At 42.2% G+C, this 20157-nt stretch overlaps 1 protein-coding gene across 1 annotated transcript in view; it reads right to left on the bottom strand.

The window, feature by feature from the left end:
- Positions 1-338: 338 nt before the first annotated feature.
- LOC308417451 (uncharacterized protein C10orf143 homolog) overlaps positions 339-20157 on the bottom strand; it is a 35428-nt gene continuing 15609 nt past the window's right edge. The window contains exons 2-4 of the mRNA XM_080912772.1: positions 11266-11427; positions 11097-11159; positions 339-630 (exon numbers count right to left, since the gene is read on the bottom strand). Coding sequence (XP_080768898.1) covers positions 601-630; positions 11097-11159; positions 11266-11427 — 255 coding nt within the window. The 3' untranslated portion in view covers positions 339-600. The remainder of the gene's footprint in view (positions 631-11096; positions 11160-11265; positions 11428-20157) is intronic.

Below are 20157 nucleotides of genomic sequence, written 5' to 3'. Positions count from 1 at the left end.
CCGTTAAGGAAGCTTCCCAATCTGGGGAAAACAAGGCCAGTCTCTAGAGCTACACAACACACCAAAGCAGACAGTTGTCCACAATTTCCATTTTAATATAAATGGGGTTCTGTCCCTGATAACTTCAATTGGAGAATTACATAGCTTGTCTGGACATCAGCATTTAGCAAAATTCACTTCAAGATTATAGAGCATTTAGAATACAAAAATAAGTTTTTTTATTAAAAAGAGTATGTGAGCAGCCCAGTTTCTGTTTCTGGACAGAAACAACCCTAAGTCCACAGGCAGGAAGATCTCCGCTGAGCCTAATCACAATGAGCTATGAGGCTCCAGGCAGTTTGATACAGAATTTTCTGACTTCTAGATAATTTCCTGTCCAGTATAAGGCATTAGAAAAGAGTCGATGAGCCATCCCACTCAGGATGTTCCTGGCCTTCTGAAGAGGACTGTGGGGTCACCTGAGAGGCAGACGACCCCTGCAGGGAGCCCTGGCTATCATTTGAACAGGTAGGCACCTGGGCCAGCTGTGAGGGATGTGCACTGGCCACCATGTGAGAATTCAAACTCAACCGGAGTCTTCCTTCGTCCTGTTTGCATCTTCTAATGATTGCCGGTATGGTTAAAATGGCCCTGCAATGGTGAAAGAACACACTGTGAGCATTAATTCAGTCTACATTCATTAACATTAAGACTTCAGTTCACAAACAGAGAGAATACTAGAATAACTGGGCTAGCCTAAATAACTGGTATTATAACCTAAATAGCCTGGGTGTGATGACACATGCCTATAATCCCAGCACCTGTGAAGCTATGACAAGAGCATGGCCAGCCTGTGCTACAGAATAAGTTCTAGTCAGCCTGGCCTTTACAGTGAGAAAAATGAAATAATAACAATAGTTAATATATTAACAGGTGAGGGAGAGAGAAACACACGCGCACGCGCGCGCACACACACACACACACACACACACACACACACGAGTGTGTAGGCTATCTGTTGTGTACTGCTCTGGAGTACTGGGATAATGAAGTGATACCAGGCCCAGCTTGTACCTGTAAATAATGGCTTATAAGTCAAAACTTATATATTTATTAATGCTCACTATACTGTAACTAAGATACTTAAAGTACTCCTAATATCACATAGAACAGTCTAAACAAATGTTACATCCTCTATTACTTGGAGAAAAAGAATGAAAATATCATTCAGCTAGCCATAACATAAAAATTTTAAACATACTGTCAGACTACCAAATCAGGATTCAAAATACCAGTGTGGCTTGATATTTATGTGGATATCTGGAAGTATCCTCAGGATCATAATGGTCCCCACCATGGCACCTCATCATCCTCCTGAAGTAGGCCTCTCATGGCCACACAGAAGTAGATGGGGGAACCAGGTGACTGAGGATGACATCTGGCCAGGCACTGCACTACTGTGCAACAAGAGGTCCTAGCAAAGAAACTTTTGACCACAGGCAAAAGAAGACTAGACATCAGTGCCTACAAGGCCTACCCCAAGACACTAATGGATTCCCTCAGGATCTCAGATCCAGAAATGTGTGGGTGGCCAGGAAATGAGGAGATGACCATCCAGCCAAGAGACTCATCCATTCTCCAGAAAGCAGGGGAGAGACTCAAGCTTTGCCTGGAGAAGACTGGCAGGTGGCCATGTGCCCATTTTATACCAATGGCTCTGTGGCTCACCTGTGTAGCGGTATTTGGTTAGCATCCTCTGCGCTCTGTGTTCCCCATGAGTTGTGCATGACGGGTCACATGGGCACACCCACCCAAGACTTATTTGGATTTTTGAATGAAAGACAGACATATATGTCAGATAATTTTGATATGTCTTAGGTAGCTCAAAGGCTGGGCACTTCTAATCCTTGCTGTGGCTAGTAAACATTCCCCTCTAGTATTCTAGAGTCAATATCTTTCAATTTTATATTTCATCTCTGTTATTCCAGACCCAATCAAGGAAGTGGCCATTAGAGCCATTTACTTGAATTTTATATGTCTGGTCTTTCTCCCAATTCTCTTCTCTTTCTCCCAAGCCCGGGACTCCTAAAAGTCCCACCTCTGTCTATCCTGCCCAGTTACTGGCTGTGAGCATCTTTATTTACCAATTGGAGTCAATGATTGGCAGGGTCCCTCAGTGTCTTACATGTAGACACTCATGTTTTGGGGACCAAAATTAACATTACAGCACAAGCAGCATTAGGCCAAATTCCCTTCATTTCCCCCTTTTTGTCCAATTAAAAAGGCTCTTTTCTCTCAGACATAAATTGAGTACAACAATAACAATTATGTAAATTATAAAGTATAATATATAATAAACATCTAGTTTATCATATTTTTCAACTAGATATTTTATTATCTATTTTAACTTAAAAGGCTTATAATTTTAAATTTTAATTATATTCTGATTTTAGCTTGTATTACCATCTGAAAACCATCCTTTTAATCTATATCATCTCTCTCAATGTTAAATTTGATTATGAGACTATAACTAGACTTCAATTCCATTGGAAATCAGAGAATGAAATAATTATAACCTGAATATAAAGAAAGCACAAAAATATAGCTTCCAAAACTTAAAAAAAAAAAAACAAAGCTATAGAGACAGCTGACTACCTGAAAGCCCCTAATTTCTTAAAATGTTGGAGCATCTGCCTTCCGCCTTCTGGCCCAGAACCATCTGACAGGCCATGAAATGAAGCAGGAATATGAAGGACTAGCTTAGCCTGTCTTGGCAGAGCTTAGTAGTCAACTATCCCATATCTGTTTGTCCTCTTTAGACAGTATTTGTCTGTGGATGAATAGGGGAATTTTTGTCTAGTGGCTACCTTGTCATGACTGAAGTGACTCTATGTGGAGGTTTTGACCTTTCATATCTTCCTTGAACTGTGAAGGAGGGGTACTGTCAGGAGCAGACATGTCTCTAGTCAAAATTTCTAACCATGATTAAAGGTTGGATTTTGTGGATTTCTGGTGTTTGATATAAAAAGTATATTTGGACTGGAAAACCTTGACTGTTGTTAGTTGTCTTTATTATAATTAAATCAGAATCTATTATGACTATAAGTTTACTATCTGGCCCTTAACCTGTGTTATTTAATCGTCCTAAATAGTTTGTAATAGCAGCTATTAGAAAGATTAGGCCTAAGCCTTGGATTTTTTTTTTAATGAGTTGTATAGGCACAATGTCTATTAAGAGTAACAATAATAATTTAAAATTTTGTATCAATATGGAAATTTATACCAAAGAAAAGCTTAAGTCTGTATCAATCTATAAATTTTGTGCCAATGCACTCATGTAAACACTGTTAGAGACCAAAATTAACATTATAACACAAAAACATTAGGCCAAACCCAATTCTCACCGGGAACATGAGAAAAAAATGCTATGAAAGCCAGAATAGGCACATGTGTGTCTACCTTCTGAGGCAGAGGCATTTTAGAAAATGAAAATGACATTAAGATCAAAATGTTCTAGAACCAGTGACAACAGGAGCTTGGTGTACATGTGGCACACAGGTAGGATTCGAATATCTGCCTGGAAGCTCAAGATCCCTGAGGTCAAGAGGACACTGTACATCATGATAGAGAATGGCAGAGTGTTTCTTAAGAACATGTGAGCACATGTGTGAGGACATGTAAAAACTTATATACATGATCTAAAGAACATATACAGCCAGGCAGAGTGGTGTATGCCTTTAATCCCAGCACTTGGGAGGCAGAAGCAGGTGGATCTCTGTGAGTTCAAGGCCAGCCTGGTCTACAAAGCAAGTTCTAGGATAGCCGGAGCTACACAGAGAAACCTTGTCTCAAAAAGCAACAACCACAACAAAAATGAACTATCCAACTAAACAAAAAAAGAACATATATAAACATATACAAGATCACAGAAGAACATCATTTAAGAACATACAACATAAAAGATCATAGAAGAACATCTAAGAATATCATATAAGAACATAGATCATAAATCCAAAAACCATTCAATTATATGAATATAAGAATATAAGAACATATATCTTGAAGATATTCATATAAGCACACATAAGAACACACAAGATCATAGAAAAATACCTCAGACCATCACACAATATAATTATCATATGAAAGTCAAGAGAACAGAATATAAGATCATAGAACATTATGTAAGATCATAAAAAACATAAGAATATACATGATCATATAAGCACATACTAGATCACAAGTAAACATATAAGAACATAACAAAACATGAAATCATAGACTCTAAGAATGTCATATAAAAACATACAAGATCATGTAAGAATATCTATGATCATATAAATACATGTAAGACCATAGAAGAATATCCTATAAGAACATCCAGGATCATAGAAGATCATCATATGAAAACAGAAAAGATTATAAAGAACACACAGGCCATGTGCCCACATCCTTGAAGAATGACATACAGGACAGGTATCCCTTTAGAAATAAGGTCCCTCCTGTGGTCCTTAAAGACTTTCAGGGTCCAGGGCAACAGTTTTCCTGAAAGAGAATACAGTATGCTCCCAATTTCTCCACAGGGCTCTTCTTCCTTGGAGCTCTGTGTGCTATGGGACTAGGTTAGGGAAGTTTGGGAAATTACTGGAGAAGGTGGGACCTCCCCTGCAGGAAAGTCCAGGATCTAGGGGTGAGATTGGATGAGTTCCTCTTAACCAATTCCATTCTAATCCTGCCATCACTTTCACAAAGCTTGAAAAACCATCTTTTCTCTTTTACTAAGAAGGTATCCACTGAGACGATCCAGTTCTGCACCTACTTAGATGCAGAAGACAGACAGAAAGCAGAACATACAGACTCAGCTCTGAGACAGGTCACACAGACACGAGCAGTGACCTACAGTCTTCAGAAGCTGATCGTTCAGAATTCTCTCATGCCATCTCTAAGTCCACACTCACTACCAACTCACTCCTGATTTCTTTTCCCTTCTTTTAAATATTTTTGTTTTATGAAACAGGGTTTCATGTAAACCCGTCTGTCCTCCAGCTCCACATGTAGCAAAGCTGATTTTAAGTTCCTAGTCCTTCTGCCTCCATATTCCAAGTGCTACAATTACAGGCATGTGTCATCATGTCTAGATTTGGCTCCCAAGTCCCCCTTATTTGTCCCAGTTTGCAAGGCCCACAATGACATACAGAGAAGAATGATCTATAAAGGACAGTCTAGGATGAGAAGGGGCTGAAGCTCTGAGATGCTGGAACTCAAAGATAACATACACCCAACACCAAGCATGTCTGACAGGGATGGTCTACTCGCCAGAGCTAAGCTTTGATAAAATTAAGGGCAAAGATCAAGGCTTGCTGTGTCTTGTCAGTGTATCTCACTACAGACAAACAGAAAGCCTGCTTCTGTTGGTAAGGCTTACATAGGGAATATAAAGCAATGGTGGAAAATATGTCAAAATAACCAGTTTTTTCTCACTAAGCAAGATGATATTTATTTTGTATGTTTGTGCGTGCAAGGTACAACACAAGTGGAAGTCAGAGGACAACTTTTGGGGATCTTGGGGATGAAAGAACTTTCGCAGCTGAATCATCTCATGGGCCTCAGGTTCTTATTTGCTTCTACTATTGGGATGGAAATAGACTCATGTCCAGTGGTTTCCAGATGTGCTCAGTGCTTCCTAGGGATTCCTCAGGACCAACCCATCAATCAAGAATTCTGTTCCCAACAAAACTATCTTTCAAAGGTGATTTAGAAATCAACACATTCTTAGGCAAACAAACATAGAAAGCCCCCTGCAGTGGGTCTACTGAAATCCTGAAATCCACAAAGGGCAAAGTGACCACCTGTGAGAGTAGGATAACACCGGTGGAGCTTTGTTTTCTTGATTATTCCTAGTGACTAAGCTTCTACGGCTTGGCGGCTAGGCAGCTTATCTGTCTGCTCGGCCATCTGGGTATTTTATGTAGACGGCTATATAATCTGGAAACAGCACCTTGCATGTTTCTGGCTGTCCTTGTCACTTCTACTCAGTGCTCCTTTGTTCTTGTCTTACTGTGCAGCTGGAAATTCAAGAACACAGACCAGGACAGCCACAGCAAGTGTCCTGACTTTCCTCCTCGACAATGGGAACACTTTCAGGAAGTATCATGTCAAAGTTTTAGAAGGATAAACTTTGCTCATGCTTAATTATGTCACCAGTTTCCTTCCTTCCTTCCTTCCTTCCTTCCTTCCTTCCTTTTCTCCTTCCTTCCTTCTGTCAGAGTCCTGCATACAAACCTGGAAAGTCTAGAACTCCCATGGAGCTATGGTCTCCAGTTCGCCATAATCCTCCTGGCTCAGCCTCCTGAGTTCTAAGGAGTGAAGGATTAAAGGTGTGAGCCTCACACACAGCTTATGAATTATTACGAGCGGGGCCTGGATCTTACAATACAACTTGTGTTCATTTTTCTGTTAAACCACCCAAGAATCCTTTTATATTGGGAGTCGAAAGCCCCAAACAACAAAACTACCAGGAAAGGTAGATTCTTGACAACTTTCTTGGTTTCTGTCACTGTTAGTGGCCTGTGTATGTTCCCTTCTGGAAATGATTTTGGTGGCTATGTATTCCAGGGGGGAAGGAAGCTCAGCCCTCCAGTCAGAAGCTTAGGGCAGCGGCCACTTGCCCACAAGCTACAGACCCCTGAATGTGGCAAAGTGTCATTCCAAGGTGCTAGTGAGAGGTCTTTCAAAGAAAATCTATCACTTCTCTTTAACAGATCTTTGTAGCAATCAAGGGACATACCTGCACCAACTCAGTCTTTTAAGTCTATGGAAATTCAAAACTGAAGTGTTTTTAGTTTTTATTTTAGTGACCCAAAGACCCTAGAGCCCTCAGCACCTTAAAATGACCTGAATAACACAGCTATAATTTTCTTATCTGGTCACTCTATTCCAGAGAAAACACGAACATCTAGGTGCTGTCAGAATGACATTTGACAAATGCCATTGCTCTACCCCAGCTCAGCCTGGGCCACACTCCTCCCTTAGCCAGTTCACCTACTCACAGGATAAATGAACCATATGGGATCTTAACCAAGCTCCTCTGTGCACTAGGACTAGTCCAGATGATCAGGACACCACTGCCACCCCTCTTGGAAAGAGTGAGGCAGGCTGCAGCACCAGTGTGGCTTACGGTACCGACATGCTGCCTGCAGGCTACAGCTTGATCCCTCCCTCTCCAGACTAGAGGCATGCTGGCCAATAGCTTAATTTATCTGTAAAGGTGTGAGGTAAAGCTGGTGATTCACCTACGACACTGGACTCTACTCTAGCGACACAGGATGAGGGGCTGACAGATAAGCTGTTCCTGAAACACAAGCTGCACTGTTGCACCCCAAGTTTCCTACTGTGAGAATAAACATCTCAGTTCTGTCCTACCACCCAGCCTGACCTTTAGACTAACACACCAAGTGTGGCACCATTTCTTGGTGGCCCAGAAGGCAGGTATAGCTGGCACCTAGCTTGTCCTGCTCCACATAGACTCAGAGATAACACAGAGGTAGGAAGTAGCTGCCAGCAGCCTGCAGATATGTGAGGGAAGAAAGCCCAAGTGCTTTAGGGGCCACTCATGTGCAGGAAAAAGAGGTACAGAGGGTGTTAGAGAGGCGCATCCATGGTGAAAAGCATTATGTCTCATTTAATTGGTCTGAACTAACAGGAAGCAGTGTTCCCATGGCTGAGTTGACTACAGAGAAGTCAGCTGTTCAATGACAGTCCAGAGCCGGGTCATTTGTGGAATGAAAGGAAGCAGTGGTAGCAGTCCTCACCCATTGTGTCTGGAAGTGTAAGACAAGACGGTGCAAACAGGAGAAGCAGCGGCCTGACAACTGTGAGGACAGGCTCTTAAGTGCCTCAGAACCACACTGTTCCCACACTCATTCAAATCCTCAGGAACAGGTGACATGGGGTTGAGAAGAGATGGCCCCGAGTGATGACAGATAACACACGCTGAACTGGGACAATTATAGGGGAAAGTGTCAGCAACTGCTTGAGTCTGTAATCTTAATACTCAGAGGCCGAGGCAGGAGGATTACAACTAATCTAGGTCAGTCCAGGCTACATGACAAGGTCAAGGCCAGGCTATGCTGTGCAATGAGACTGTCAGTCAAACAAGCAAGCAAACAAAAAGAACCCACATTAGCAGTTACTGAAATAGAAGCCACAGCATGAATGACTTAGGATAGATCAGAAGGAAAGATTAAGTGCAAATGTAGAGACGGGGATTGAAAATATGTTGAGAAAAGCTCCATGCTTTCAAGAGATACAACTCAGTGATTAAAACCTGACAGAGGGCTGGGCAGCGGTGGCACACACCTTTGATCCCAGCACTCAAGAGGCAGAAGCAGGCGGATCTCTGTGAGTTTGAGGCCAGCATCGTCTACCGAGTTAGTTCTAGGACAGCCAAAGGTATACGAAGAAACCCTGTCTCGGAAAACAAAAAACTAAAACAAAAACATGACAGAAGACTGAAAGATGGCTTGACAGAAAAGACACTTGCATGCATACATACATGCATGCATGAGAACTTCAATTCTAATCCCAGAAATCCATGAAAAGATGAGTCATGGAAGCCCACCAGTAATCCTAGTACATGGGAGGCTGAGATGGGGTCCCTAGAGAAAACTGGCCAGCTGGACTAGCCAGAATTAGTGAGTTCCAGTTTCAGTAGGAGGCCTTGCCTCAATCAATATGAGAAAAGTGATCAAGGAAAGCACCCACTGTCAAGTTTGAGCTCCCACACATGTTCAAACACATATTTATGCCCATACTCATGAAAGCATACAACACACATATAAATACACACATATGCAAATAAACAGATAAAAAGGCAGCTGAGGAGCAAGGAGCTCAGGTCCTACAGAGACAGCTCTGCTCTGCCCAGGATTCAGAACAGGAAGAATCAGTTAGATCAACACACTACAGAAACATATAGAGAGGCTTAGGTTACACAGAGGCTTTAAGAGAAAGCCACCAAACGAGCTGAGAGGTACACGCGAGACCGCTGTTAGGGCGTCCACATGAACTAAACTGACATGGCCTCCGCCTCCATCAGAGAGCGGGGAGGCATCCTGAGTCCGGCTGGGAAGGGTGAGCAGGGAAGCACTCCTGTGTGTGCGAGCATGTAGCTATGAATGAGCTGAGTTTAATAAAGTCCTCTGAAGTTTACAGTTGCAGCCCACCAGTGACTGGCTCCTAAGTACTGCTCCCTGGGATCCTGCATCTCTAAAAACACTATTTGCTTTTTATTTAACACTGAACCTTTTGATGTTTTAGAATATAAGAATAGTAAGTGTCTTATTATTTTAAAAGCTTAGGAGAGCAACTAGCTGTATTATGAGAGAAAGAAGATATAGGCAGAGCAGTCTGTTCAAATAGCAGGAGGTGTGACTTTCCAAATTCACATTTCAGTCTTTATTTACATAAGACTTTTAGAAACAGTGGGTGTAAATATTAAACCGCCTGAGCCTGAGTCAAATTTTATTGAGAGTAACTACAAATAAAAGGAAACTGATTTTTTAAAGTCAGTTTCTGAAATTTAGATGAAAAGCATATTGAGCATTAACTAAAAAAAATTATATTTACATATCAATGTAGGTTTTCTGCTCATAGATTCATTTCCTATGAAACTAAAGGAGGCAAGCTTGGGGAATTAGAAAGGAACAGAAAACCCTAAGCAAACAGGTACTGTTGTTCAAACAGAATATTAGCCAAAATGATCCAATCAGGTGCTTGAGCTAATTTTTTTCTCCTTTAAGCCATTCATTCCAGAACACAAGATAGACGAGTGTTAGGAATTCACATGAATTCCAAATGTGCCTCTGACAGACAGGAGGAGTTGAAAGCCATATCCCATGGATATGAGGTTGGGGGCAAGAAAGAGAACCAGCCAGTCGCAACCAGAGAGGTGATTTAACCACAGGGGGGGACAATTCTCAAGAAAAGTGTGACCTATCTGCATCCTAGAGTATCTTTAGCAGCCAGGGGAACAAACCTAAATGTACTAAATTTCCTATTACTGCATCTTGATTGGAACTACAGCATACATGCAACAGGAAGCTCTGCAGACGGACAACAGAGTATGGTGAAGTACACCTCATGGAGGAAGCGCAGCACTCAAGTTCGCTCTTGCATTGCTCTGATGACTCCAGCTACTCAGATTCCTGCGAACGAACAGCAGCTACCACGGTGCCAGGTCTGTCTAGTGAAAAACCAGTGCCTGTCACTGTAAAACTCGGCAGCCAGTCAGCTGAAGATGCTGCTAAGTTATGGACTCAATCTTTTGCTCATCAGAACAGCAATTCACTTCTCTGAAGATCTTTAGGGGGCAATCTCTGACACTCAGGCTCAGACACAAGCTCACTCTCCTGGTTTCTATGTGGAATTTAAATACAGTTCTATTTTATTGCAATATTGAGATTTCAAATTTAAAATAAAAAACCCAAGAATTACAGAGGTTATCAAAAACATATTAACTTGTTCTTAGAGTAAGCCCAATATTAATAACAAAGGCATTATTATGCTAATATATCCTTTATGATATTCCGCCCTACAGCAGAGGCTGAGAACTGACTGGCAGTCTTTGACCTCCCTTTACGTTGGTGAACTGGTGTGAACACTCTGCTTCCTTCAGAAATCTACAGCGCATGCCAAGTTCGTGGAAACACACTAGAGAAGTGTAAGCAGAGGAGGGAAAACCCGATGCTGATTGCCACCGAGATAATTTAAGTATGGTCCCGGCTCTGCTCCAAATTGACCTTCAAGGTCTATATCTTAAGCTAGCAGAGGGTCAACTTTTTGTCAAGGTTGCTTTCTGGTCATCAGCACCTTTACACATGTACACTACAAGAACGCTGCTTTTTAGTAGGAATTCTTAAAGTATATAATTTGTATTTCTGAATACGAAGCCAGAACATTTTTTAACCTCAGCAGAATACTAAGAATAGCTCAAACCAACCTTTCATTTTATTTACATGTCCCATTTCTTATGAGTGTGATTACAGATTTTATTGACTACGTTACTGCTGTGATGTTTAAGAACTCTATCACTCATGTCTCCGTGAGGTCACACTTACAGATTCTCCGGCGATACATCTCAGGCAAGGCTGGGCTGAACTCCTTCCACCGTTCTGCACAATCTATTAAATGAATCACAGGCATGCGTGCATCAGCCCAGGGATAGTCACCATTTTATTAAATAAGTTCTATGGGCTCACAGTAGGTTTGCTGGCAAGAGGGACATACCATCGAGCTCAGCCTCTCCTGGCTACACTCTGGTTGTGGTGCAGACAGGCCTCGTGGCCTTGGCTCCTGGTCCTCTGTGCTCCAGGACAGCAAGGGACATGTGGTTAGCATGTGGCCGCTACACTCATGCCCACCTGCTTCTGCCCTCCTGCATGCTCGTTTCTGAAAAACAAAATTTCATTTCAGATGACCTCGGGCTACATAGAGCATTGACTGAATTTACTTTCAGAAAACTTCAGCTCCAAACCCAGACCCCTGTGAAGGTGGGAAACTTTACAGACCATGTATGGAGATGCCTTTCAGGACTAAGAACCATCACTTTTATTTAACCTTGTTAGTTCAAGCGTGGTCTGTGGTTACTTGCCTTGATAGATTTAAAATAGTCATTTTAAACAATTTTGGCTGAAATTCAGGTAATAAACTATTGTGACTGGTTTATTGAAAATGTACCAAACCTATAAATTCTGTTCAAGAAACTACTTATATGCTTCAACACATCTTGCTTAGCATTGAGCTGAATTCGTTCTTAACGCAGTACACATGGCTCACTTGTGAATAATTCTCTTACTGGCAAGGAAGAACAAATTACTTTTATTGATCTCAGACTCCGCACACACAGCCATAACCAGGTAATTCTGGGGAAAGGTAAAATTTGGTTTTTGCATCCATATGAAGTAAAGAAGGTTAATTACAAAGACAGTCAGTCCTTCAACATTTCAGAAGAAAGTGTCATATCCTAGAGCCATCATGTTCTGGGTGACAGTCAGGACAGTCAGGAGGACCTCTATAAACATTCACCAACCTACCCTCAGCTCAGAGCCAACATGTCCCTCCTGTAGCCACCCAGAAAGGCCTATTTCTGGACACCTCCAAAGTGAGAAAACATTTCCTACTATGGTCTGCTGCTCGCCAACGTCTATACTCAGTTGTAAACCACTGTCCTTGCCAGGAATGAGTTCCCCCAACCATGTTTACTATCTACAGTATTATTTGTTTAATAATTCCTAGTGGCTTTTAGATTTTGTTTATTCATTAAAAGTTTCAAATATATAGTGAGTTTTAGTCATTACCATCTATATATTAGTTATTTTTGCTATAAAATATTTTCTATATTTCTATATTTTGCTATGATAAAACACCATGACTAAGGCAACTCAGAGAAGAAAGCATTTGTTTGGGCTTACAGTTCCAGAGGTTTAGAGGTCATAATGGAGCAGCAAAAGGATGGCAGTGGGAGAAGGAAGCTGAAAGGGCAAATTCCTTTCTGGTTTGTGGGTTGTTTTTTCAAGACATGGCCTAATCTCAAACTCAGAGATCCACCCACCTCTGCCTCTCAAATGCTGGAATTAAAGGTATGTGCTACCATACCCAGCTTTCATATTCTTTACCACAGGCATGAAACTTGGAATAGTGAAAGTCTTTAAACTCTCAAAGCCTAAGCCCAGTAACACACCTCTTCCAATAAGACCACACCTTCCAGTCCTTCCCAGAGAGCTCCATCAGCTGGGGGCCATGTATTCAAATTTATAAGCCTATGAGGAACATTTCTCATTCAAGCCACCATATTCCAATTCATGGCCGCCATGGACTTATGGTCACATAATAATGCAAAACACATTGAATGCTACTTCAAAAGTCCCCATAGCCTTTCAGTTCAACACTGTTTAAAAGTCTAATGTCTTTTTTGAGACTCAAAGCAATCTCTTAACCATAATTCTCTGTAAAATTAAAAGGCAAATTACATACTTCCAGCATACAATGACACAGAACATACATTACCATTCCAAAAGGGGGAAAATGGACATAGTGAGGAACTCCTAGATGAAAGCAGGATGGAAGCCCAGCAGAGTAAACTCCAAATGCTGGGGTTTCATGTATGATGTCATAGGGCTTAGATAGCTTAGCCTTTCCAACTGTGCTGTATGCAGCACTATCTCTCACCCCACACCACTTCTCCCACTGATACTGTTCTTTGGAAAGAAGCTCCCTTCCAACTTCCATGTCTTTGAGGGTATATATTGCGCACATTTTGATTGGGTTTAATTAGGGTTGTTAGCATGAATAGAAAGTTATTCCTGGGGCATAGACTACTTCTCAGTGGGCACATGACCAACAAATGTGACACTTCTCCCTTCTCCCTCTACTCCAACAGCTACCATCAACTGCCGATAGTCCTATCAGAGAGTTAGAGGAGACATTTCACCATGGGTACATGGGGTTGACTACTAGATTTACCATAGGCATACCCAAAAGCTAACCTAATCTAAATAATCCCTTACAAGTGCACCTAGAAGTTGTCTTATTCTAGACTATGTCAGGTTCACAATCAACACTAAATATCACAAATACCAAGACAAAAAGTAAAATCTGAGGACAGGACTTCTACCATCACATTAAGGAAGGCACACACTATGACCAAGAAGGACTTCTAGAAATGAAAGACAGGCTCAATACTAGGAGATCCATGAACATTATTCATATGTTTATCCTCTTGAGAAAAAACAATGGGACAATTATCTCTAGAGATACTAAACATCACTTGAAACTAAGTCCCAATTATGACAAAAGGAAAACACATTCTTGTTGAAACCCAGGATCACACACCAACCCAGCCACAAAACCTTCAACATACAATTTGTCCTGCCTACAAGATGTGCAAGGTAAAGAAGGCGTAGAAATTGTGGAAGTGGTCAACCAATGACTAGTCCAACTATAGACCCAAGCCACAAGAAGGAGCCCATTCTTGACACTGCCTGGAGGGCCAGGACCCAGAGACCTCGGATAGAACCAAACACAACTGGCAAAAAAAAAAAAAAAAGGTCAATGATTCCTAATGATATTCTGCTACACTCATGGATTGATGCCCAATCAAACTGTCATCAGAGAGACTTCACCCAGCAACCGATGAAAAACAGATTCAGAGACCCACAGCCAAACACGAGGCAGAGCCAGGGAATCCTGTGGAAGAGAGGAAAGAAAGAGCCAGAGACGTAAGGGACACCACAAGAAAACCCACAAAATCAATAACCTGGGCTCATGGGGGCTCAGAAACTGAACTGACAACCAGGGAGTCTACATGAGACTGCCCACTGTAGGGCAAGCGGGTCATGCCACCAGATAGATGTAAGAACTGCTAAGGTTGAGTGATCTTACACCCCAGAAAATCTCAGAGATCTGAGACTGGCAGGGGTGGAGATACTCCCTACCTGTCTCTATATCTGTTCTGTAACATGTATCCCCAACACCCCATTGAGAGGTCCATGGGCAGATAGTCACTGTAAAGTAGCACCTGGAGTCCTTCCCAATGCAAACAGAGTATCACTAACATCTCAAAGTCAGTCAGTGGGAGACATCTATCCACTAAATCCCACCCTACTCTTCAAGGTTCATATAGTTCCTATCCATACTGAATAAAGCACACAAGTCATTTCACCAAAGACCTTCTGTGAGTGGCTGTTTTTACTGAACTGTAACACTTGGGAAAGAGTTCTCTCTCCCAAGGCCTTCACTGCTGGATCTTGGGCCCACCTGGCTGTCACCTCTGTGGTAGCTTATGAGAGACCTAGTGAGTACCCTGGCTACCTGGCCCACAAAGACCACCCAAACCTCTTCTCTTCCCCTGTAAGAGCTGTAACACTCCTGGCATTCCCTGCCAGACCAGAGCCCTGTGGAACTTCTTTGTTTCTGGCTCTGCCTCACTCTCCTCGGTCTGGTTTGGCACTGAGGCCTCTGACACTTGAGGGGAGTGGGCAGGAAAGCTGTTGACAGCCCATATGTTAAGAGTTGTGTAGCTTGGCCTCGTGGGAATCCTAAAAGTAGAATCTAGAGCTGTCTCTGACTCTGTTGCCTGCTCTTGGTACCCTTTCCTCCTACTGGGTTGCCTCCTCCAGCCTTAACACAAAGGAAGGTGCCTAGTCTTACGGACAATTGATACGCCATGTTTTGTTGATATCCATAAGAGGCCTGCCCTTTTCTGAAGAGAAAGGGAAGAGAAGTGGTTGGTGAGGAGAGGGAAGGACTGGGAGGGGAGGAGGGAGGAGAAACTGCAGTCAGGACGCAATATATGAGGGATGAATGAATAAAAATTTAAAACAAAGAAAAACCTAAGCTAAAACAGAAATCAAGAATGTATATGCATTGGGGTTATCTTTTTTTTTTTTTTTTTTTTTTTTGCTCTACCACTGAGCTAAATCCCCAACCCCTTGGGGTTGTCTTTCAATTTTAATTAATTTATTTTTTATTTCTTATTTATGTGTCTGTATATGTGTGCCTGCATGGATTTATGTGCACCACATGCATACAGGTGCCAGGAGATCCACCTGAAACTAGAGTCACAAGTAGCTGAAGCCCCTGAGGGTTGGGGTTAAAGGCATGCACTATCAAACCTGGCTTACAGAATTTAACATTCTTTGGGGGAGGGAGGTTGTTGGTTTATTTTGTTTTTGTTTTTTTTAATGAAGTCTTATGTGGCTAGCCTTGAACTTGCTATGTAGCCATGGATCACCCTGCTTCTGCCTCAGCAGTGCTGAGAGTACTGGTGAGTGCTCCACCCCAGCTCAATACACTCTCCCAGGCACAAAGTAGGTAAGAACTAATTCTGAAAGTCTCCTATTCTTAGATAGATTTCTCTCTAAGTTAACTCGAAAATTCTACTTAATCCCAGCAAAAGCACTAACAAGCTATAAATATTTCATGAGTAACACAGACAGTGAAGGGCACAGGGAAGAAGCACACAGCCAGGAGGGAGGAAGGGCACAGCCAGGAGGGAGGAAGGGCACAGCCAGGGGGGAGGAAGGGCACAGCCAGGGGGGAGGAAGGGCACAGCCAGGAGGGAGGAAGGGCACAGCCAGGGGGGAGGAAGGGCACAGCCAGGGGGGAGGAAGGGCACAGCCAGAAGCACCCAGAGAAAACCACACTGGACATTCAAACACACCATGACTGTATGAAGATATCAGGTAGGGATTTATTTTAGGAAAATGAGTGTTTTGCCTACATGCATGTATATGCACTATTTGTATCCCTAGTACCTGTAGAGTTCAGGAGGGGTCTTCAGATCCCCTGAACTAGAGCTATGGTACTTGTGAACTGCCATGTGAGTGGTGGGAACGGAATCTGGGTCCTCTGCAAAAACGAAACAAAACCTCAACCACTGAACTACTTCTCCAGCCACCCCCTTCTTAAGGACAAGGTTTTGCTATGCATCCTGGGCTGGCCTTAACTCGTAGCAATCCTCCTCTCTTAGCTTCTCAAGTGCTAGGCTAGAGAGATACATGCCATCATACCTGGCTGACTTTTAAATACAGTATAAATTATTTGGACAACCTGGAAGCTATTTGGAAAAAGAAAACAAAAACCAAAGAAACAAACAAAACAACTGACTAAAGCTTTATCTGATACCTATACATTCATTCACTCTTTCATTCATTTATCTGAGACAGAGTCTTAATATGTACCTCTGAGGCTGGAGAGATGGCTCAGCGGTTAAGAGCACTGATTGTTCTTCCAGAGGTCCTGAGTTCAAATCCCAGCAACCACATGGTGGCTCATAATCATCTGTAATGGGATCTGATGCCCTCTTCTGGTGTGTCTGAGGACAGCTGCAGTGTGCTCATATATAATAAATAAATACATCTTTAAAAAAGATATGTACCTCTGGCTATCCTGGAACTCATTATATAAAGCAGGCTAGTCAACCTTACAAGTGCTGACATTAAAGGTGTGTAACTACCACACCTGGCTTTGATATTATATTTAAAAATAAACCCATGGAGCTAGAGAAATAGATCACTGTATAAGAGCACTGGCTGCTCTTCTAGAGGACCTAAGTCAATTCCCAGCACCCAGAAGGCAGCTCACAACCATCTGTAGCTCCAGGGGATCCTGTATCCTCTTCTGACCTCTGTACCAGATATGCACATGGTGTGCATACATACATGCAGGCAAAATACCGATATATTATATATATATATATATTATATATATATATAAATCTTAAAAATTAAAAATCGAACAGATCAGAGATCTAAATATACAAATGTCAAGTGTGAAGCACTATACAGTCATTAGGGGAAAAAAAAGTCAGAGTGGTTTGCTCCTTAACCACGGTAAAGGGAAAGATTTTCTAACTGTGACTCAAAGAAGGCAACAAATACATCTAACTAGAGAGAAACAAAAAGCTCTTTAGAACAAAGCAAAACAAGCTTACAGTTAGTCACAAAGCCCTGTAATGCAAGCATTAGGGGCCGAGGAAGGAGGACCAAAGGACGTTCAACTTAGAATACACAAGAGCTACAGAGCAAGACCCTGTCTCAAAAAATTGTTGGAGAGATGGCTCAGCAGTGAAGAGCACTGTCTGCTCTTCCACAGGACCTGGGTTCAAATCCGTTACTTCAGTTCCAGTGGATGCAATGCCCTCTTCTGACTGCTGCAGGCACTGCATACATGTGGTGCACAGAAATACACAGAGGCCAGACACCCATACATATAAAATAATCATCAAAGCTTAAGGGGAAACGTAAAACAAATATTCCAAGTTAAAGACACCTGAAAAGAAAAAACAAGGAGGAAATATTTGGAGCATATACTACAGAAAGTTACTGACTTGGGAAACAAGCTATGCATATGTGCTTGTGTACCTGTGCATATTTGTAGTCCCAGATACTGGGAGTAGAGACAGAAGGATCAGGAGTCAAGGCCAGCCTCGACAGTCTCAAAAAACAAACAAACAAACAAAGAAAAAGAAAAAAATTAGTGGCACCACCTCCATAAACAATTTACAAGCAAGCTATTAAGCCACCAACGACGAAGTGCTCAAATAAATACATTTCTCTGTCAAGTCCATGATATGATGAAAGGCTTGGGCATTGGTTGGCATATCTTTGGAGATATGTGTGATGGCATTCCCAGAGAAGAGCAGTTGAGGGGGTAAACTGGGCCCTGAAGGTAGGTGGGACCATTCTAATGCTGGGGTCCTAGACTAAAGAAAAAAGGAGAAAGAGGCTGAACATCAGGATTAATCTCTATGTTTCCTGTGAACATAGCAATAAGAACATTTACTAATATATTCATATTTAGCAGGATACAAATAAAGGTAATATCAAAATATCATCTGTCGTCATCAGGTTGGCAAAACTTTTCAAACGTGGCACAGCCTATAGAAAACAAACATCTCCTACAGTGTTGGCAGGAAGAGGCCCATATGGTGAGGTTGGGAGAACCCAGCAACTCTCCCTCTAGGAATCCAAACGAGGGTATATCACCGACACTGCATGCGGCTACTCTCTCCTGCTCTGCTTAAACTGCAGAACACTGCAACAGTCTGCATAGTCCTGTGACAGAGAGAGCCTCTGGATAAACTGTGGTGTAGACAGGCCTGGAGTCCTATCTGAGTGGACAGGAGGAGGTGCTGAACCTGTAACCCACGCTGTAATCACAGCAGTGAGAAAATGGGAATCATTAATTAGGGACTAGCCTGGGCTAGATGTTATCTCAAAACAAATATCAGCAAAACCCCAAACCACCGCCACTGCCACCAAAACAACAACAACAAAAGGAGGAAGATTTACAGAGGAATCTATAGGGATTTCTAGAATATACTGCTAAATGTAAGAGAGAAGAATACACAGAGTTATCTCCCCTGTAGAGTAAAGCGATCACAAGTAAAATCCCTTAGACTGGGATAACACTTATATAGAGAGCTTGCTCTGTGTGAGGTCCTAGCTGGACCATAAGCATTATGAAAAGATGGTATGGGGGGGGGGGGGGCATACGCACTCACTCATTTGTGTAAAAGGAAGCACAGTTACAGTTTAACTAGGAAATGCCTGCCACAGGACATGCACAGGTTCCCAGCTAAAGAACTTGAAGGGCTAATTAGATCCCGACCTAAAACCAACTGATTCATAATGGCATCACTGGAGGCAGTGGAAGAGGGGGTATGGAAATTATTTCACTGGTGGTGAACTGGTAAGGAAATACATCAAAATAACCAAAGCTAACATTTTCAAATGTTAAAAAGTAGTAAAGTAGTAGCTACCAGAGAAAAAGAAAAGTACTGGAGCTAATGACTGCTGCCTACTTCTCCTGCTTATGACAAAGGAGGTGGCAGACACACAGATGGGTATGCATGCATGTGTATGGTATGACAGAGGAGGGAACAGACACACAGATGAGTGTATATGTGGATGTCCCTGTAGTTGTTTACGGATTGTTTACAGTCTCAGAGGGCAACTGCAGGAAGAAGGCTTCTGTCCTTTCTCTGTGTAGGTCCCAGGAATCAAGCTTGGTGACAAGACTCTTTGCTCACTGAGCCATCCCATCAGCCTAATTCTGAAATATTTTGTGAACCAAAATACATAGGAAGTCCTTGTGAAAGGATGTGGGCATGTCAACAGGGCACAGGTGACAACCTGAAGGACACCTCATGGCTGGAGCAATTCAAGGTATAAAGTTAAGGATAACACCAGGTTACGATTCAGAGAGTCCTAAGCACCTACACACCTGCCCATACTGAAAATAACCTGATAAATCCAAGGCTGGAGCAAACTTAAATGCCAAAGGTATGAGAGAAACACAAAATTAACAATAAGTAAATACCACGGTAACAAGATTTGTCAATAGATGCCAGAACCCGTGTCATCTCAGTAAGTAGCCCAGTTAGACTGGCTCAAACAATGATTCTCCTGCAGGCCTGTCTGGAAGTATGTTAAAGAAAGCTCTCCTTTCCTTAAGCTTCCTCGGCCATGGCATTTTATCACAGCAAGGGTTGCTGTTGACTCTCAGTAGTCTGGGCTAACATTACTATTCCCCACACCATTTGCATACACGCTTTCATTTCCCCATCAGAAACATAGTCGCGGCAGCAGCATCTCTCTTGCTCTTCTCTCAATAATT

Source organism: Micromys minutus (genome assembly GCF_963924665.1).
Source record: "Micromys minutus genome assembly, chromosome: 2".
In the NCBI taxonomy this organism is placed as follows: Eukaryota; Metazoa; Chordata; class Mammalia; order Rodentia; family Muridae; genus Micromys; species Micromys minutus.
This window is presented reverse-complemented; position numbering and strand designations above follow the sequence as displayed.